Source organism: Eublepharis macularius, chromosome 7 (assembly GCF_028583425.1).
Source record: "Eublepharis macularius isolate TG4126 chromosome 7, MPM_Emac_v1.0, whole genome shotgun sequence".
Taxonomy (NCBI): domain Eukaryota; kingdom Metazoa; phylum Chordata; class Lepidosauria; order Squamata; family Eublepharidae; genus Eublepharis; species Eublepharis macularius.
This window is the reverse complement of record NC_072796.1, coordinates 67,905,726-67,928,102: the sequence shown is the minus strand read 5'-3', so window position 1 is coordinate 67,928,102 and position 22,377 is coordinate 67,905,726. Positions and strand designations below refer to the sequence as shown.

Below are 22,377 nucleotides of genomic sequence, written 5' to 3'. Positions count from 1 at the left end.
TGAACCCATCAACCTTGATACAATGCTAGGTAAACAGCATTCAGTATTTAGTAATTTGCAAAATAAATTCTCTTAGTAACAGAAGAAAACCAAGATAATGTTACTCTCAACAATGAAAGAGGAATCTGAAAAGATCGGAAGTATAACTGACTGTACTGTTACTACAAAGCCAATAAGATATTTAAGGGTAAATGTATCATCACAAAATGAGAACCTCTACAAAGATAATTATCAAAACACGTGGACAGGAATTACTGAAGATTTGCAGAGATGGAAGAATTGCGGCAATCAAAATGAATATCTTACCTAAATTAAATTTCCTTTTTCAAATAATTCCAATTTACATTGAACAAAAGATTCTCAAAAGATGGCAGAAAGCTATAAATGAAGAAACCAAGGATAAGATTTAAAGTATTGCAAGATGACAAAAATAGGGGAGGACTGGCTGTACCAAATATCAAATTGTATCATCAAGCAGCGGTGTTAGTTTGGATAACAGGTTGAATTGTGAATCCAAGCAACAGACATATTAAATTGGAAACAGCGGATGCTAAAGAAGGTATCCATAATTATTTATGGATAATTTATTTATGGATAAATCATGGAAATCTATTCATAAACAAGACGGGACCCACACTGTAAGGGACGGTCTGCTTAAAATATGGTTTCAATACAGAAATAGATTGAGCCGACCAATTTCCCCATTGATGTCGCCAGTTAACGCCTACTATGATGTAGCAGTTAGGAACAGAACTCATCAACCTAGCTATGAATCATGGATAGATGAAGGAAACATAAAACCTGGCAAGAAATTCAAGCCCATGGCAAAAACATTCCTTGGTTGACTTATAACCAAATAGTATCAAGATTAAAGGATCAAATTCTCAAAGAAAGGGACTGGCTGAGAGAAAAAAACACAATATGAACTATTAATATCTGGAGAGTTGTTGCATCTTTTGGGGAAGATTTACAAAATACTTCTGCAATACCAGACAGAAATGGAGCAAGTTAAAACTTGTATGATAAAATGGATGCAAAATTTTGGGGTAACTATTCTGTTGGACGTATGGGAAAATTTATGGAGTAAGGACATAAAATTTACAGGTTGCCAGTTATTGAGAGAAAATTGGTATAAAATGTTCTTTAGGTGGTACATTACTCCCAAAGATATTGCAAGGATTAGTAACGGTTACAGTGGACATTGTTGGAAATGTCAGAATATGGATGCAACAGTGTACCATATGTGGTGGACATGTAAGGAATCACGAAAATACCTGATAAAAATACATGAAAAGATGCAAAAGATCCTTAAACTCAGATTTGAATTAAATCCAAAAAGTATGCTTTTAAATATTTTACCAACTAATGTTAGAAAAGAACAAGGAGACCTTTTCCGTTATATGGTGACGGCAGCAAGGGTATTATCTGCAGGTAGATGGAAAAATGATGCCTGTCCTTGTCTCTCAGAGTGGAGAGATAAGGGTCGCTTCCACACGTCCTTAATGAGACGGCCTGCTAACAGAACTTTGGCGCTATTACAATGCAGTGTTTGCTACACTGGATCACTCAGCAATCAGACTATCAGTTTAGGAACAACATTGGGAACAGAATGCCATTTCCCATATATAACAGCTCCTAGCAGTGGTTCCTCCCACCCCCGCGCCTCTCCCTGCAGCATCAGTCAAGAGGGGAATGAGGAAGAGAACAGGGGCTCCCTCCTCCTCTGATCCCTCAGCCACCGCTTGGCTTGTGCCCGGCCCTCCCAAGACCCCACGGAGGTGGCAGGGTGCACCACCCCCGCTGCCGTGGGACATTGGGAGGGCCTTGCCACCACACTGAGCCTTCCCGCAGCCTGTGCTGAGCTCTCGTTTTGCCCCCACTTGCTTCTTATCCCTGCATACTGCACCTCTGCGGGAATAAGGCGTGAGTGCTAGGGAACATGGTTTGCCTTTTATATAGTAGGATATGAAATCGTACAATTGTGCTACTCTACTGTTTGCATACTTATTAAACACTTTTGCATTTAAAATTTTGGAAAATCAACAGTAGAGAACGGAGTACTACGCATGCCCAGTTTCTACAGAAACTGAAAGACGGGACAACAATATAGCACAATCCCACATGCGCTCAAAAAAAAAAAAAGGAAAGTTGGGCGGGATTGCACCAACGTCATTTGTGATGAGGTGCAGAAAGAACGCGCTTTCTGTTTTGGGCCCTTTTTTCCTTCCACTACGAACACTCACAAGAAACGCAGGAGGACGCTCCATGTGGAAGGTGAGTTATGAAAGTGGGTTGGGAAGACTCGGCTTCAAGACAGAGAAAGCTTGAAAAAAAGGAACGTGTGGAAGCAACCAAGGTTTATGAATATGCTTCAATGGCTAAACTAACTGGTAGTAGGTTTAATTGTATATGGCCAAAGGCCGTCACAATACAAAGTTAAAAACAGTAAAAATAGAAATCTATCTTACAAGCATAAAATATTAAAATAATAAAAATAAAATACAATTAAAATGGGACCTTAATAAATACCAGATAGTTATGAGAAAAGTTAGGTTTCTGAGGAACCAATCTTGGCCCTAATCTTTTTTGCAGCTAAGGCAAACAGGGATACTCTGCTAGTGACAAATGAATCAGTATCAGATAACAAAAAAACTAATTTGTCAATATCAGAGGTAAAGTTACGCACCACTAACAAGTTAGCAAGAAATTTAGCTCTAACCTCTGCATACATGGGACAAAATAAGGTGTAATGTAGAAGATCCTCAGGAACTGAGGCGCCGCATATGCAGAGACAGAGAGCCATTGGGATTTGATGGTATCTTCCTTTAAGTAAAGCTGTTGGCATTTTGAAAGCGCAGGGAGGTCAATGATTTTGGCTAAACTAACTGACTACCTACTTACAAAATAGACTGATAACCAAGTTCCAGAAAAAATAGAAGGATTTCTTTGATTACTTAGGCTAAACTAATTGACACTGAAGCTCAGAGAAAGGGAGGGAGGGAGGGAGAAGGAGAAATGTTACATAGTTAGGTTTAAAGAAATTTGATTGTATTGCTTGTTATACTCCCAAAGCGATTATACTGAGATTGTTTATATGTTTATTGGTTGTATAAGATTGTATAACATTCAATTTATTGTTTAATTTAGATTCTGTATAACTTTTTTAGTATGCACTTACTCTACTTTAATTTCTTTACTTTAATTAAAATTTTAAATAAAAAAAGTTATCTTAGTAACCTGGATAATTATTTGAATAATAAATACTAGTTTAATCAAGACTATAATAAGTTTATGAGCTAATTTATGATCACCTCCATGACTCACAGAAAGAGGCCTGCAGTGTTCTAAATTTAAACTTAAACTTTGAGCTGAGAAAGAGTGTTTAGTGCTCTTTGTAAACTATGTCCTAACACTCTCCATGAGTGAACTGCAAAGCATATGCCTCAAATGCATGAAAACCTATTGCAGTGGTCAGTGATGTGAGAATCACTATGCAAGATCCTTATTTCATCAGATTCAGAGGAACAAATTAGTTTCCAAGTGCATATATCAATACTATACTTTCATATTCTCAAGTTATAATGAACATTTGCCACATTCAGGGCTAGTGGTGAAGACATCAGCATTAGGACTAGAGTTCAAGGAAGCAATGTGGACCTCGTATACAAAACTTATGCAAAACAGAAAAATGCAGCCTGCACAGGTGGCTTACCATTGTGACCACAAGGGTATCCCACAAGAAAAAGTAACTTGCTTTCTCCTACTGTCTGGGTTGTGCTTCCAGCCTATGTTTTATAAAATCATAGTAAATTATTTCCTTTTATGCTTCTGTGGTGAACTGCATATTTTAAAAAGCCTGGAAGGGCTATACACACACAGCTGCCACTGTTAAGGGTTAGTCCCTTACAGGACCACAGAGCTTTGAGTGGCAGGCTACTCCAAGGCATCCAATTGGATAGCATGAGCTGGAGCGAGAAGGGTCTGTTTTCAATCCTAGCTGAGAGTGAAGTATGAAGAGCTGAGAGATGTAGTCCTAATGGAGAGCAGTTTTAACACCAGCAGGAAATCTGGGGAAAGTTGGCAAGGAGGTTTGAGAAGTAGATGCAGACTCCCAAATGGGCCAAAGGAAAGGGGATAGATCTTCTAAGGAGAGGACATTTTCCGTACCCTGTCGAACAGGGAGGTAACTCTGGAGAGTGAAGAGATCCCTGGTCGGGTGTGGTTGGAAACTTCCTGTGGAGTCCGTCAGATTCAGTCAAAGATTGAAGGAAAGCGCTGGTGTTTGGAGAGAAGGGGACTGGGGTACTAGAAAATGGGTACCAGCATTCCCTACTCCAAAAGTGTCAGAGAATACTAAAAGAAAGTATATTTGAGCATTTGGGGAAAATCAAGAGAAGAAAAGCCTCAAAATGTAAACATTTAAATATCTGTGAAGAGCTTAAGAACTGAAATTCAGATACAAATGAGAATGAAATGAAATACAAATGAGAATTAGTGTGCTTAGAAAAAGTATCAGAAGACACTTATGCGTATTCTTTTTTCATCTTTACTGGATATAGATTTTACACGTACATTTTATAACGTACATGGCATTCTGACAGTGGGTTAATGCTGAGTTTTTAAAACTAAACAGGCCACATGCTGTTAGAGTACAATTTTGAGTAACATCAGCATTTTTGTTCAGTTTGTTTGCTAACAAGACACAATCTTTCATGACTATCCATTATGGAACATACCACAGAAGCATATATTCTAATCATTTGTATACTGGATAAACATAAAAATATTCTGCTTTTACAAGCAGATAGGATAAACACCCCTAATTGGCACAACAGTGTGCTTGCTAATATATACATTAATGAAAAGACTGAATACCAAGTTCTAGTTCCTGAGTGGCTATAACCCCCTGATGGCCATTGTGTTTGAAGAAATAGAGGTTGCAGTAACTTTGTCTGCTGCACTGCTAAGAATTGATTACTTTTACGTTCTGGCGATGTAAAGGGAAAGCTGGCATATATTTCTTGTACCATCAGGCAATGGTTCATTAAAGGTATAATCTTTATTAGTTTACATCTCTTTATTTTAGCTTAAACAAAATCAATGTTTGGGGGAGAATAATTATTTTATTATTGTTTGCCCGAGGACTTCCAAATCCAAATAAAATATTAAGACACAATTAGGAAATATATATGTAGCGTAAGCATAAAATAACCTAATTTAAATTTAAAAATGAAACAAGCTGAAATCCTAGGAGAAAAATTTACCAATATGCTCCAACCGCTTTGGGATGTTCTGACAATACAAATAAGCTATTAACCAGACTTTACAGGCCACTTAAATCTGCTTTAAGATAGCTTTGCTTTGCCATAGCTGCACAAAGCAGCTGAAATATACTGGTGAATCAGGTCCAAACTGTAAGAGAGGATAATTCAGGGTTAAGGATGCCATAATTAATTCTGTTTTCCCCTAAGATGATGCAATAAAACAATCTCTCTACTGTTGGCAAGAACAAAGAAGGTTTGCGTATTAAAAAAATTGCATATATTGCAAATATATTGTTGTCTAAATGTCAGGCATTGTATTTGTTGAACATGTACAGTCATGGCTCAAGACGTATTGCTTAAGGCCACCATCCCTGGCCAGCACTCTTTACAGCTCCCTGCCACTTATTAGTACCCATCCCACTACTGTACCACTCACCACCACCTCTATCCTTCCTTACCCAGAAACAAATACAGCTAATGTGCCTTCCTTCCTTCCTCTTTAACCAGGCGTCTTTAAAAGCATAATCATTTTTCTATTTCCTTGCTCATTTTTTCCAGCCTTTTATAATCAGTCCCGCTATGGTGTTGATTGTTTTATCTGCCTTTTCCCCCTTTGGACCCTCCAGTTAAGCAAGGGCCAAAATACATTAGTGCAAGCCAATGCATTATGTTGAACTAGGATTGTCTCCTAGTTGCATTGATCTATAGGTCTTTGAATATTGAACACATAATCAGCCAGCCCATTTTTCTATCAAGGTCAGTATGATCTATTCTAGGCCTGGCAGCAGATCTCCAGAGTCTTTCCCATCACACCTACTACCTGATCTTTTTAACTGGAGATGCCTGGGACCTCCTACATGCAGACCAGACGTTCTGCCATTGAGCCACGGCCCCTTCCATATTGATAATAGTGTTAAATGTTTTGCATTTAGAATCATCTTCCTTTAAATTTTGATGTGATGGCATTATTTTTCACCTTAACAGTCTGTGGATTTCCCCCCAGAAATAGGTTGTCATGAAAATTAGTAGTGGGTTTCCTTACTGATGGATGCTGAAGCTGAAAGCCTCTTCTTCAGGTTCTTTTATAATCCTCCTTTCTGGAGCACACGCATTCACTTTAAGTAAAGGGAGGCAGGGAATCCTTAAGGCTTCAAACAATCTGATCATTTAAGCTGCCGCTGCTAGTTTTCTTGAAGGACTGAAATACTACACAAATCCAATCAATCTGTGTTGGGTGTCTAAAGATAGTGAACTTATACTCTGTGTCATTGCTGGCTGTTATTTATCTTAGGCTTTCTGTTTGGTTGCTTACCTCTTCTATTGTCATATTTTTTCCTCTGTGCTGTGTATGCATGTCACAGAAAAATTACTGTCATCAGAGCCTACCTCTTACTGTTCTTCACAGAGTTCCATCAATAGCCATCTCCCTAAATGTGACATTTTTGATTGGTAGTCACTCGCAACACTTTGGGATGTATTTTATCCGGTTCTTTGTATGTGCTGAAAAGCATAGTGGGGAGAATTGAATCTTGACATTTTGGAGTGAAATAGTCTTGTTTTCTTTTTGAAATCCCTGTAGTTATTTAGTGAAATACTGCAGCAGAGACTTTTTTCTACTGATATATAAATAGAAGGGAGATTAGTTTTGAAAGCACAATGGCTTCTTCAAGAGTAAAAAGAAAGAGAGAGACTATACCTTGATGTCAGTAACAGCTTTGAGGGAAAGAAAAATTCAGAAATGAAAGGAAATGGCCCAGAGCTTAATAGCTGCATCACCAAAAGGTGACATAATGAGAGAGACATGAAAAGTACTGTGATAAAGAAGGTCACTTTTCTATAATTCATTTTACTTAAAACTTACCTAAAACTCCATTTGAGTTTGATTGAGCATAGCAGCAAGAAGACTGACAATTCTTTGCCCATAAAACATACTTGGCTTCTGATTTCATATACCTTGAGATTTTTTTAATGTTTCCATCATTCAGCCTCATTATCCTCTTTTCCACTTGGCTTCTCTAGGTGGGTGTACCGAAGTTCTTGGATAGAAGGCTAACATTATTATGTTTGCTTAACAACAAAGAAATAGTTGTAGACAAAGAGAGGGTGATTAGAAGGAAAAGAGTGGTTAGGAAGAGATCATATATATGCCATAGTTTCCAAATTACTGAACTATAGAGGGTTTTTGAAATAATATAAATGTAGTAGGAACCTAACAAGCAAAATTAAATAGATCAGAAGCAACTATTTTGCTTTATCCTTTACTTCTTAATAAAGCCCTAGAAACTGTGTTAAATCAGTACAGCACATGCATCATATAGTATATAGAACAACAATGGAGCTTGTGTGCACACCTGGCAAGGGCATGTAGGATGGGAGCAAGCCTGCTTGATAGAGCCATAATGGAGAAGATGGCATCAAATGGTGAGAGTGTAGCTTCATGCCACAATTTCCTGGCTAGGCTGGCCACTGCAAAAGCCAGATTGAAAAGGGGCCCCCCAACACTGAAGGTAAGATGATATTTCCACCAGGCGTAAAAGGCCAAAAGAAGGAGGGCGCAAGTTAAAACTGACAGCCACTCAATGGCTGTCAATGACTGTCAACCACGTAGAAGTACAGCAGAATGAGGAAGTGGGGGGGCAGAGTCTCTCCAGGACTGGTCAGCCTGGCTTAGAAGCCTTCCTGGCCTAAGCCAAGCTCCACCTGATAGCCAAGAGAGAATATCTTGAGCAAGAGTGTATTGATCCAGAGACTCTCACCCCCCCTCCCAATCCCTGCCGGTTCTCCTGACCAAACAGGACCCCTAGGAGTCTCTTAAGAGCTCTGGTCATTAGTTTGAAGTACCCTTATTTCCTGGGTTCTTTTTTGAGTGTGTGTACCTCCTTAGCAAGCAACACTGGACACAGGCTGATAAAATATAGAAGGAATTTATTAAAAGAAGAACATAGGAGTGTGTGCTTGGCAGAAACCGCTCATAAAAGCATTTAGGCAAGGCAAAAAAAACCCTAACTAACTAAAATGCTACTTGCTGGCTAGCTGTCTAAGCATTCTCTGAGTTGGTTCCAAAGCTGGTTGTTCTTCCCATAGTCCATCCATGCCAGCTCAATATAGGCATCCTGGAGATGGCATGGAACTAGAAGCTCTCTTCTCCCATAGGTGGTAGCTGGAAGTGGCTACAGGGTAGTATAGCTGGTCAAGACTGGTCTAGCATAGTGTAGAGAGAGAGAATGGTAAACTGCCTAGAAACCAAGAGGCTTCTTCAAAGTAGTGGGGGCATCGGCCCACTGAAGGAACCAATCCAGGCTCATTACTTAATTGGACATTACCTCAGTGAGAAAGTTTAGAGAGTATGTCTACGGCTGAGAGTAGCGCTAGGCTCCAAGCCTCTCTAAGGTCACACTCTCAATGCAAGAGAGAGCCCAGGTGCAGTTAATCAGCAGAGGTTGAGCCTGTCTCAGCAAACAGGCCTGGTAAGATTTTTTAGTACAGGCATGAAGCCTGAACCAAAGTTTTACTCTGTATATAGTGGAACAGGGCCTGCTCCTTACAAAGAGGAAGAAGAAAGTTTAAAATAAACCCCCTCTCCTATGTTTCTGAAATGGGGGGCGGGGCTGTTGTTGGAAGGTAATCCTCTTCCCCATGTCGAAGATGTATATCAAGCCTTACTTGGAAACCTCACAACATTCTCACCCTAAGACTTCTAGCAGAAAGGAAGGGCCAGCCTTATAGTATGCAGGTGTAACTTCTCCTTGTATGGGGTCTTTGGGGCTTAGGAAGCAACTTTCACACAAATTTATATTAAGAAAGAAAAATTTAAAAAACCTTTTAACAATTAATACAATACAACTATTTTTTTAAACTAAACTCATAAGTGCAGCCATACAGAAATTTTAAACCAACAATGTCTTTGAAAAGGTAAAACGGTTCACCTTGTCTAATTCCACCAAGTTACTAATTCAAAGAAACAGTAGCCCAGGCGTCTGTCCTCTTGTTGGGGAATTGCAGACCTGCAAAAATAATACGATCCCAGTAACTCCAACTAAACACTATACACATACACCACTTTAAGTCATATTAATCACATACAACATTTGATTACCTTATTCAAGGTGATAAGAGCATATACGTTATTATTAAGCTGCCCAGCAGCCTGGCTGTAGAGCTACTGTCTCCACCCTACTGGGATAAACCAATTACCTCATAGGGGTTATACAGGCATAATTGACAGACCTGTCCTAGGGCCTTTCTGTAGCTGTTGCAGCATTACATGGCACCACTGCACTACAGAATTTACTGATGTAATTATTTAAAACCTTTATAGCCCACCTTTCTCAATTGTTCAATATAGTTGAAAACATTATATGGGCTTCCCTCTTTTGTCAAATCAGTAGCACTTCTGTCTTTCGGCATTGGCCCCAGACCTGGGATCCCATAATAAAGGTTGTTTACTGCATGCCCAGCAGACCGTAGGATCAGTCTTTAAACATAAAAGATTAGAAGCTCTAAATAAGATCTGTAAACAAAAAAAACCATTTGTGGTGTGTTTAGAAATTCCTTGAAGACACCATTCTTATTAATCCAAACATGGTAGATCACATACCACAAGTATATAGGCTTCAAATCTCAGAATCAAGTCATCATTTCCCTACCTAGTGAGCTAGATCCAGATTCAGAAGAGGAATTTCCCACACCAGCTCTTGATACAGGTCCACATAACTTGGCTAAGTTAGAAATCCCATCCTAAGAAAATCATGTGGGAGGAAGCAAGTGTGTGAGGGGGAGAAGCACTTCTGGACTTAAAACCCAGGGCAAATAGTTCAGCCCCTAAGTGCGTAACCAGAACCACTGGAAATCCTGCCTTCCCAGTAGCCTCCACTGTCAGTAAGTCCCACTCACCAAAGATGCAAGAGGACCTGACAGGAGTCTGCAAAGTGCCACAGGAGAGTCACACACCAAGCTTCAGGCATGGACCCTTTAAGAAGCAACCCTTACACTCAAAGGATTGGGTCTGGTTGGATCTTTCTGAGCCTGCCCAGTATTTAATCTCTGTGCAACTTGAGTGGCCATTGGAGCACACTGTTAGTATTGGAGCTATTCAAGATTCTGCAGTTTATGTGCAACCAGTCTGCAGTCTGGCCTGTCCTTGGTTGTGGTGACTCCACCTGTTAATGGTTCTGCATGAAGTTGACTCTGCTGTATGGGCAGCCAGCCTAGTCTGAGAACATCCATTCAAAGCTATGCTAATAAAATTTGAGGGAATTCGAACCTACCAAGGAACAACAAAAGCCATGCAAGCAAGCTACCTGCCATGAGTGTATATTAGGGGGTATGGCAGCAAAGTGACTAAAGATGTTTTATTTCGAGGGTTAAAACTGACATGGTGACTTGAACAAATCGCATTATGTCACTGGTCCCTCCCTCGTAAAAATCTGTGGGTAAGATCTGCTAAATAAGGCATATTTACATACTTGAAAGGTAAATATGATTTATTGTCGAAGGCTTTCACGGCCGGAGAACGATGGTTGTTGTGGGTTTTCCGGGCTGTATTGCCGTGGTCTTGGCATTGTAGTTCCTGACGTTTCACCAGCAGCTGTTACAATACAGCTTGGAAAACAATACAGCCTGGAAAACCCACAACAACCATCGTAAATATGATTAATATGTTAAACTTGTTTCTTGGATGGGATGCGGCAGCTAAGTAGAAGATAAAAAGGAAAGATGAAAGTGACGTTGGGACTTAAAAGCAGGGTGATTTTCGTATGGAGAAAACACTCCAATTATAGTATCAGTTCTTTCAAACTTGACTAATATTTGGTTTATTTACTTTATGAAATAAAAAAGCTGGATCTACATTACAAGGTATTGCATCTACTGATCCAACAAGTTCATGGTACTGTATTGAAAAAGTATATTATCTAGTCTGAGTGTAACAGAATATTGCGTTTAGACAGGCCCAAATGCATTGATAAGTAAATCACAACAAATAACGCAGCTAGATCAAAATAATTTGATGAGCTATTTCTAGTATAACTTTTCTAAACAAATATTCAACTATTCATGATCTGTACCCCTGCATAAATATAAAACTAGCATGCTGATGATTTATACTTCTCCATGGTAGCAAAGGGAATGGGTTTCTAATTGAGGATTAGAAACATCTCAACAGTTGAGTGGAGAAGTTTAAAGTGCAATTAATATAATTAATAGCACAATTCAGTTTTGAGAGGCTTGAAGACTCAAATAAAATAAATTGTGAAGGACTCTACCTAACTACTTAACATTATGGTCAATGAGAGAAAAATACCAAGGAATGTGTTCTGGCAGCCTCTCTTCAGCTTAATGGAGCTTGCTTAAGAGCTCCATGCTTGCATTTGAAAAGAACAGAAATATTGCTGAATGACAGCAGCGCTTGTACTGTTTTCCTAGTACATGAAGTTTCATGAAACCAATTTGGGTGGTTTTTAGAGGCTTAGTTTAAAGCCAGATGCTAAATATGCAATATGATCACATTGCAACATACCATATTTCCATTAGGCTTCCCCATTAGCCTGTGGGATAGAAAATGTCTCAGTTTCACATTATATAAGCTTTTCAAAACAAATTGACACATCCAAAATAAATTTCTCAATATTTAGTTCTGAACTAGCCCTCTGAAATGTTTATCCATAGTTAACTTTCATATATAATTGCCTATCTTTTTCATCTCTGCACTTAGTGTCTGTATATATAAACGAATCTCATTTTAGGTACATAATAGATTTCAGTTACTGACAGATTGCTTATATTTGTTGACTTTTTTTTCCATGTGGGGAAAAAAACCTTTCTACTGAGAGAAGATTTATCAGAGAAGCTTAAAAGCCAGGATAAGGTTTGAAAGTTTTAACAAAATAATAGCAGTGCATAAAAGTAAAGAAGCAGACTCTATCATAATATTTAAATCACAACAGAATTGGAAGGTAAGGTTCTGTTTATGATTCATTTGAAAGACTCAGAAAGCCAAAGACTAGATGGACTTGAGAAAGTTACAGAAAATTGAATCTCTAGTATTAACATTCGATTTTCTGTTTATATACCCCTTCAGTACAACTTAATGCCCACTCAGAACGGTTTACAAAGTATGTCATTATTATCTCCACAACAATCACCCTGTGAGGTGGGTGGGGCTGAGAGAGCTCTGGGAGAGCTCTGGGAGAGCTGAGACTGACCCAAGGTCACCCAGCTGGCTGCAAGTGAAGGACTGGGGAATCAAACCTGGCTCACCAGATTAGAGTCCTGTGCTCTTAATCACTACACCAAACTGGCTGCAGAGAAAAACATTACATTTTTGTGTAGGTTTTTTTAAAGGCAAACAATGTAATTAAAAAGAGCAAACTTCCAAAGGAGTACACAAATGAGATGCCCCCTTTATTCTTTGTCATGTATTTTTCATGACCTTGTTGCTACTCAAGAGCCACTTCTCTTTTGCCTATGTCTATCAGAAAAAGAAAAGGGGGGAAGTAAGGAAGAGGAAATTAAGAAAGGAAGAAACACTGCTAAAGTAGACATTTTTCCAGGATAGTTTTAAAAGTGTCAGTTAGGCCTGTTTGAATGATTTGCTGAAGGCTTATCACAATGGGACCTTGGGGAAATTGTCACAAGACGGACAATTAGTCTGTTGACTAAATGCAGAGAGCAGATAGGGCTGCCAGTGCCCCAGTAGGGGCAAGGGATACCCTGCTCCCAGCCTCCGCCCTCACCACCATTCACTAGCTGGTGGGAGTAAAAGGCATGGGGAATGGGCCCAGGAGCTCTGAAGCACACTCTCACATGCTCTGGAGTCTTTCTTTTCTCACTGGGATGCGAATGATGTCATTCCCAGTGTGACAAAGGAAGTGAAGGAAGTGAATAGCCTATGCGGGGCTATTTTGCTTAAAATTGTGATGCAGAAGGTAAGGACTCTGGAAGTTTGCCCCCCACAACCCCCCTCATCCCCCAGTTTTAAGTCCGGGGAACCTGGCAACCCTAAGAGCAGGAACAGACAAGCACGCGCTGGTCCTGCCCTCCTCCTGTCTCTGCATGATCATCAGCTTGTGAGGACAGCACCTATGCACAGAGGAAGTGTCTACATGTGGAGGGTCATATGTAGAGGAGTCCCATCTCTGGTAGAAAAGATATTCTGTGCATGTTTTGGTGACATGAAACTGCTGAAGAGCAGCATATAAATAAGACAGAAGAGACACCATGCATTTTTAGGAGAAGCTGGCTGAAGTAATGCTCAAAATTTAAAAAAGATCATTCCTATATTTGTCCTGACATGCTCAGTGGGAATGGTTCCAGGTTGAGCTAAATTTCCACTGATTTTGATTTTCACACAAGACTTTGCTGATTTGATGAGATAAACGTGTCCTTGTATCAAAGAAGTATACAAGTTATCTCTGAATTAAACGAAATAGCTGGAACGTTCCTTGGCTTTACTGAACCAACGTAGAGCTCCCCTTTATGTGCCTCATGAAACTCTAACCCAGGACCAAGAGCATACGCATAGTCACATAAATTGCTGGATGTTTTACCTGGAATATAGAAAGAGAGGCTGGCCGGGGAGGTTACCCAAGCATAACTCTTTGGGGCTTGCTCAAGGGCTGTGCAGCTCTCTTCTGAAGCAGTCCCTTCAGCCCCTGCAACGCTGGTGCTGAGCAGTTTCTTGGTCAAGTCTTTCATTCACTCAGGAGTTACTTGATGACAGTAGAATGGGTTACTCCCCAGTACTGCCCCCCAAGACACAGAAGTCAAAATAAAAAAAATATATCCCTTTCATCCTTGGTGAGTCTGAACCTGGCAAACTTTTTCAAGCTTTCAGGCAGAGATCTTGCAAATTAACTGATAGGTTGAGGTGTCAGGAATCTATATGCAAGGCAAACATTCAGTTTCTGAACTATGTTCTCTCCTTTCTTTTTCACCGGAATGTCTGTAAGCCACTACAAATATTTATTTTCAGCAAGTGAAATTTAAAAAGCTAAAGAAACTATCAAATAAGTGTAAAATGTACTCAGAAACAGCAGTTTATTGAAGTGTGATTCCACTACTTTAATTTTGTATAATGGAAATTCTTTGAATAGTTGTAGGTTGTTAAAAAATGGTGTTTCTAACAAAATGGTGTTTCTAACAAAGATTAACTCTTCTAGGGTGGAAATTCCATTGTATTCTGGAACCCACTGCCTTATAAACACATCCCTCTTCCATTAATATCATGGCAAGGTTAATAATATTTATAGATTTTATTTCGATTTGGAGCTGCTAGAATTAGTGGAGACATACTGACTTGATGAGCCAGTTTATCGTTTTAGAAGTTTAGCCTGTGATCGCAGGGGAGAGTGCTTTTCCTTTGGGAATGGAATGTAAATAAATAACTGAAACAGATTGAAGTTGGCAGTGACTAATGAAGTCCTGTGCAGGAGTCAGGCAAGTCAGGGGCTTCGTTGTGCAGCATTGATTGAGGAGAAACAGCAGCCTCTATGTTAAGTCTGTGCTTCTGGGGAAGGGGACTTAAGATTTTCTAGAGGAAAGTTAAAAAATACATTTTCAGAACTTTCTCTCATCTCTGCTTAATTCTTTCTAATGTGTTCCCTCTGTAATACATACACTTATACACACATAAAGAAGTGTTACAGAGCAAATAATTTCAGTCTTCCTTGTTTAATGAGCCCATGTAGTTGCCTAAAGGTGTTCTATAAAATAATAATTTTTATCAGTCACACAAAAAGTATGAAGCCAGAATTCCAGCACAAATTAGCATAAATTACATCTGTAGTCATTTGTTTCCCCAAGAGCTGCCAAGACTAGACCAGTTTAGCTATATAGTCCCACTGTCGCTGGAAATTGTCAGTTATATAAATAACATTAATCAACTAAGCAGCTGAATGTTTTTTAAAAATTAGAAAAATGCAGATGCTGTGGGTATGAACTGTTTGTGTTTGTTGTCTATTGGGGTACATTGTGTTATTGGTTATATGGCTGGCATTTCAATTTAAGATTTCTGAGTAAGGTACAAGACATAGCTTTGCTTTTTCTACCCAAACCAGTTCAAACTAGATAAAGGAATAAATTCACGGAATGTGATCTGAGCAAGAGGGTACTGTCTTTGAGCTTGTGTTCCTGCTGGCCTTATAGCTGGGAGCAAAGTGTGTATAAGCTGGGAGTATCTTGCACTGAAAAAGCTGTTGGTTGCCTTCAGAAACTGGGACAGAGTGATTTCTAGTTTCTGGATATACAAGTCGTGTGTGCTGCCATCTGAAACAAATGATACGTTGCTGCTAGTGGTGCAAATAACTCGATAGGAATTATTATTCTATTTGTTTCAGTGGACAGCACTTACCTGCTGTGGACTCCCATTGGGAGACTGTTATAATAAACCTGTTGCATCTCCTCCTAGTTCTACTTGCATGATGCAAAGGCTATTGGCTAAAATGCGTTAGTGTGCTTGACGGAGCCATATATGAAATGCAGTGACCTTTATTGAGTTAAATGGATTAGCACAATCCATTTAGCCAGTAGTATAACCAGACATAAAACAGACCCACAACGTAGTATGTTAATCTTTGTTTTCTAAGCCATGCCACAGTAATTCTACAAACCACAGAAATGTTATTTTAGTTGTTGCTTTAGAAATCATTGCATGTTTTACCCATTTAGAAATGATAATTTTTGTAATGTAATGTTTTCCTGTAACTTACAGACTTGCACACGATATTTAAAGACTCAAAGTAACCAAATTACACTTTCTTGCTGTCTTAGCTGTTAGCCTGTGCATTTGGAGAATGGTAATATTTGTGTTTTCCAACTCATTAAACTGACAGCAGAAATTAGTTTGTGGTGTTAAAATCTAAAAAGTTAAATTACAGTTACACGTGTCATTTATGCAATGGGGCATGTAGGAGATGTTTGATTTTAATGTTCGCAGTAATGCAGAATTTAAATTACAATGTTTGTCAAATCCCTAATCTTGGTTTCAGAGTAGAATATTAATTACGCTCTTAACTATGAGAGGTAAATAAAATGAACATCCACTGACTGCCTTGAGGTAACTTGCAGATTACTGACAACGTGACATGGCATGTTAAATGTCAGTTTTGTCAAACAAATTTAGAGGAACGATTAGACCATTAGCTTCCTGTTGTTAGAAGATTTTTTTTGCAGTGAATAACTATTCCAAGCAGCAGGGGCACTGTACCATATGGAACACTAACAAAGCTAAATTGAAAAAGTGAGATGGATGAGGAGATAACACTGCAGACGCACTCAATTAGTTTATAACTGTCTATTAACTTCTGTTGGTGGCTTTGAATAAACAATAGATTAACTGTTAATACCATTTTCATTTGTGAAACCAGTTGAAAGTGGCCTTGTTATACAAGAAGCTACAAGATCAGCCAAGATTTCTGTAAGTCCTGCATCTCACAATATGGATGCCACATGGACACTATTTGAATATACCTTTCTTTGGCAGGCCCCCTCCATATGTTGGCTGTTTCCTGAGTGCCGACTCAATACATAGATTGACTGGCCCTGGGTATTGTACAGTATAATACCTCTGCCAAGGATTTGAGGACAAACCTTGCAGTGGCGTCTTGCTAAGAAGATTTGAACGAGTCAGCTTTCTTTCTTACTATCTGCATGTTAAGTAATTTATTGTTTTAATTTATTTAAAACAAATAATGATTATTGGTTATATCTCATGTGAGAACTTGGCATTACATGAGATCAGAGAACTTCTTAAAAAGTAGACTTCCACACATTGATGTGCGTATTGAATTACAATTACTGCATAACTTAATAATGGTAGATTTGCATACTGGCTACATATGATTTTATAACTCCAGCTTTCAAACATTAAAATTAATAGGAATACTATTTACGTGTCAAAAGAAAATTATAAACTCTGTTTTGCTGAAATGTTGCTGTTTTGCTAAGCCATTCGGTTAAATCAGCAGAAAACACATCTCTTATATAAATAACAACCTGTTATTTATTTTTTTAAAAAACAGTTATACTGTTGTTATGGCCTTGCCTTGGAAACCCTGCTTTGTAAATTGAAACAAGCAAAAGGGAATGCCTTACTGATTTCATTGGGCAGTTTAATGTATACTTGATGGGTTTGAATGCTAGCTTTTTTCAGAGCCTTACCTTGTAGGCCAAGGGTTGTTGAAGCAATCTGAAGCTTATCTGGCATCCTTGTTATTCAAGAAAAGGGAATTTGTACAGAAATGAAATAATCACAGTCCTATTACACTGTTTATTTTTCCGGTTTAGAATGTATGCACAATTAAAAGGATTTCTTGAAATAATAGACTTTGATAGGTACAAGGGAATGTAAATGATGAATGTAAATTGATCATTGATGAATGTAAATTCAAATGTCCCATGCACATGTCACAGACATTGCTTCTGGTAACTGCTTAGCAAACAGATCAAGATGAGTAGCCGTGTTCGTCTGTCTGTAGCAGCAGAAAAGAGCAAGAATCCAGTAGCCCCTATAAGAGTAGGGTTGCCAGTCCTCTACTGGGGCCTTGGGATCCTCTGCTCCCACCCCCTGCCCTCATTTACCTGGCCAGCGGGGGGAGGATGTGCTTCCTGGGGCATACAACCTGGTGATGCGGCGCGCTCTGGGGCGGCACGCTCCCATGCACATCAGTGGGCCAAATCAGGCCCCCTGAAGAGTGTGGAAGTGCTCCCAGGACAGCATATGACCCATACGATGATGTCCCTGGAGGGGAAACCTAAAAGGTACGTGCCGGGCCTCTGACCTGCTGCCCAGGGAGTCGGGGGACATGGCATTCGGGGGACATGATTATGGCATTCTTGGGGAACAAGAAACACATTTCTTTCAATCACTTCTTCAGCTTGATATCCATGGAGGAATCAACTACTTTCATATGGGATTTGGATGCTACTTTTAGGTGTTCTCTGGCTGCTGAAATAACACAGCTGTAGAATATTGCGAATGCTGCAGCCATACATCCCCTCCACATACACATGGTCCATGCAGCAGCCACCTCTATTTTAGGTGTGCCTGCTTCCAGTATACATGTATCCTAGAGTTCAGAAAGTACAACATTCTTGCCACTACAGCCTTTGGTGGCCCTACAGGCTCCTGGAAAAGCAATGGGTAAATCCACGACTACACCAGATCCCAGTTACCAGCTTAGATCAACAAATTCCCAAGACTGGGTATAAAACAAAGTAAAATGTTGCGAGATTCATTAGAAAATTAATTTTGACTATTGTGTGTTCTTGCAGCTAAAACTTTGGGGGGGGGAGGGTCGTCCATTGTGTTAAAATGTTAAATGTTTATTCCTCAAGATTTATTACTATCATAACTGAAAACATCTGTAGATTAGGTATACAGCATTTCATTTTTTCACAACATAGCACATTAAATCTGTTTTTCTCTACATTCCAGTACCAAATCTATCACATATTCAATAGGATAGAATTCCTTAGGTTCAGGGTTAATTTGCTGTAGGGGCTGAATGGGAAAAAGTTCTGGTACAGTGGTTGGAACTGTTACATTGTTTCTCAGTCTGGCAGATATAGCTTAGGCCATAAAATGGCAAGAGAGTGTATCTTGAGGTCCCTACTTTGGAACAGATTTATGTGAAAAGGGAGACATCAAGGTCAGCCAAAGACAATGCCTCCTTCTAGTTGAAAAACACATGGGCTCCCAGCATGAGTATGGTTTCTTTCTGATGTGTGTGTGCGTTGTCAATTCACAGCCAACTTTTGGCAGCCCCATAAGGTTTTCAAGGCAAGAGAAGTTCAGATGTGATTTCCCATTGTCTGCCTCTTTGTAGCAACTCTGTTCTTCCTTGGTGGCTTCCCATCCAAATACTGACCAGGGCCAACCCTGCTTGCCTTCCAAGACTGATGAAATCAGGCTACCTGGACTATCCAGGTCAGGGTTCTTTCTAAACACCTTATATTATATCTTGTTGGTAAGCATCTATCTGGAATTATGTGGTTGCTGTGGTTGCATGGGGGAAAGTCAGGTCCCTAACATAAGAGAAGTGATAGCCATGAAGAGATTTTTGCATTGCTGTTAATATTGGCTTCTCCCTTGCAACCAGGCTTCTTTAATTCACAGGTTGTTTTTGCCATGGAGAATAGCCATGGCTTGTTGCAACACTCATACTGGGTTTGAGGGGGTGGGTAAAAGAGAGAAAAGAAGCCCTGGGAAGTAAATGCATAAGAATGCTAGGGCTACATTTATATTAAGAAGTCTCTCTATCTCTTGCACCACCACACTCATCTATCAAAATACTCAATAATAATGGAGTTTGTTATACAGTAAAGCTTCGCCCTGAGTTGGATGACATGTTTTCTTACCAATTAAGTAAGATGTTCAAAAATAAATGCTACATGGAAATGTGATCAATAAAAAATAAGTGATAAAACAAATACTAAGTGATAAAACAGATTGGTTAGCCTTGAGTTTATTGAAAGACCTCTACCCACATTTTTAGACTGCTATCAAACTTTTAACTAAGATTTTGTGTTTCAAATAATCTATTCTTTTAGTTTTATTTACCATAGTACATCTTCTTTTAACACACTTAAACACAGCTTCTTATCAATATAGCACTGGGTGGCAATCAATCTTGTGTTGAAAGTCTATGTAACAAAGATGTGGGCCGAATCCACACATCTCAAATTTTCCGCTTTTTCCCCGCCCATTATTCGCCTCTCGGAGGGCTGTTCATATACTCTTACCTCAATCTCGCCATTCTCTCGTGTCTTTCGCATTGTGCCTCAGACGAATTAGTCATGCATTCAAACACTTCTCTTGCATGGTTCTCACCGTGGATGTGGACAAATAGAAGTGTTTCACAAGGAGACCGCCCCCTTCAAACCACCCCACTTCCATGTTTGCAGCCTTTCCGGAACACAATCCCTCTTTGCTGTGCAATTATCAAGCTTTTTCACTCTCTCCACAGCATGCCTGCCTGCCCGCCCTTTCCCTTTTTTTTTTTTTTAAAAAGGGACTTTCCCAGCATTGTTGCGCAATCCCAGCCATAAATCTTAATCGAAATCCGTCATTCTAACATTACATTCAAGCGTCAAATAATTAGTCTGCCTGTTTGGAGATTTTGGATCACCCCCACCTTAAATATCAGTTCAAATTAGCCCGCCAGAATAATGGTCCAATGGATTTCAAAGAAGAAGGCATAGAATAACATTAACCAATCACAGGCATCATAGGGGTGTGGCCTCGCCATAGCAATTTAGCAAAAAAACGCTATAGCGAAAATCTGATGAAAAAATTTAAAAAAAAATGAACGTGATGTTGTCATCGGCGACATCGGATCTAAACCCGCCCTGTATTGCACGATTCTACCAGGGAAGTGGACGAAGTATAGCGCGAGGCAGCAGCAGTAAGAGAAGGGATGTGAACACAGACTGGGACATTGCGGGATAGAATCCAGCGCGATTAATGCACATGAAAAGCGGAAGGTAGGGAAGTGTGGATTCGGCCGTGTTTTAAAGTTACAGAGTGACATAAAAATTGTATCTTCAGCAATTATGAAAACACATAGGCTTAAATCCAACATTTCTAATACAAGAAGTTTTCCACAGTTGCAGAGGTGTGTTCCAACATTTAAGGCTTCTTACACCAATGGAATGCTTCTTAAGTCATAGGAAAGCTCCACCATTAGTGGAATGGAAATGTTGGATCCAATCTACTGTCTTTCTGTAGTATGTGAACTGATAGTAAGCATGTTTAATTGTGAACTGCCTTTACTTGAGAGTAAATCTATTGATTTTAGTACAAGTTACTTCCCAGTTAGTATGTGTAGGATTTCGGCCTTGAGAAATAATACTAACCTATTTTCCCCGTACGTGTGTACTAATAACCTAGCAGGCTGATTAAAATATTGGGAGAACTGTGTGTTCCTCTCATAACTATAACCTATATATCTCTTAATTCAGCACAAATTTCTGTTGCTCTCTAGAGCATGAGAAAGGATATGGGAAGACAGAACAGTAGGATAAACCACCCAGGGTATTGTATTGCCTGCATGTGATGCTGTGAGAATTCATCAGTGGACAGAAATGGTTACAAAACTTATGGGTATGGACTGGGCACCTTCACTGAACTGGCTTGTACCTGCATTTTTTTCTGCTTCTAAATAACTCATACAGTTAGTATGTATCTTTATTACTGTTTTGATGAAGCTGATGATAATCATATTTTATTATTTTACTCCATAGTCAGATTTGGGAGTTTTGAATTCTTTCTTTTTTAAAAAAATTTCTACATAGGTATATTTACAGATGTACAACAGTATAAAAAGTTGCATTCTGTACTTGCTTACCATAACATCCTTTTTCTTCCCAAATGTTCAGGAAATTGGCTAAAAAGCGGAAAGAGACATTGAGTAGCACACGGCAGGAAATGACAGTGATGGTGAACTCGATGGATAAAAGCTACACTGAACAAGGCACCAACTGTGATGAGGCTTTCTCTTTCATGGACACACACAATCTAAATGGAAGATGTAAGTTTAAAATGCATAGGGATGCCGCAGTCATTTTTATTTCTGTAGGCCAGGAGGGGAGGGGAGGTGTAAATGGTTTTTAAAATACTTCTCATTACCCAGTCAATTGAATGGCCAGGTTATCAACGCATAGAAAATTCAAGGTTTCCAGAATCTCATACTGTGCAGCATATTACAGCATGTATTCTAGTCAGAAAGAATGGGGATCTTTAAAAATAATCAAGATAATTTTGCATTTCTGTTTGTCATTTTCCCTTTGTATAAGAAGCACAGGTGCAGCAGGTGCTGGGTTGCATTTCCTTATTTAATTTTACAGCTCTGAAGTGTTTATTGCTTTCACACAGCCTGCATGCCTCCATATTTTTTTTAGCCAGTTTTTAAAAAGTACATAAAGAGTTTGGATGGCAGCCATTTAGTCAGTCATAAACATCAATTAATGTTGCAGTTGACATATCTAAGAGTTTATAGTGCAAGGAAATTCATGAAATTAGATTATTTGGACTCATATCCACTGATTTGTTGATGTGTCAAAGTAATTCAAGATGGGATTTTTAAAAGTTAGCATTATTATCCAATAAAATGATGTC

The 22,377-nt window shown here is 39.2% G+C and overlaps 1 protein-coding gene across 6 annotated transcripts in view; it reads left to right on the top strand.

Moving 5' to 3' along the window:
* The window catches only part of PTPRM (protein tyrosine phosphatase receptor type M), a 749,315-nt gene that overhangs the window by 574,602 nt on the left and 152,336 nt on the right, over positions 1 to 22,377 (top strand). For all 6 annotated transcript variants that reach the window (XM_054985128.1, XM_054985127.1, XM_054985126.1 and 3 more), the window contains one exon: positions 21,639 to 21,790. In XM_054985128.1, coding sequence (XP_054841103.1) covers positions 21,639 to 21,790 — 152 coding nt within the window. The remainder of the gene's footprint in view (positions 1 to 21,638; positions 21,791 to 22,377) is intronic.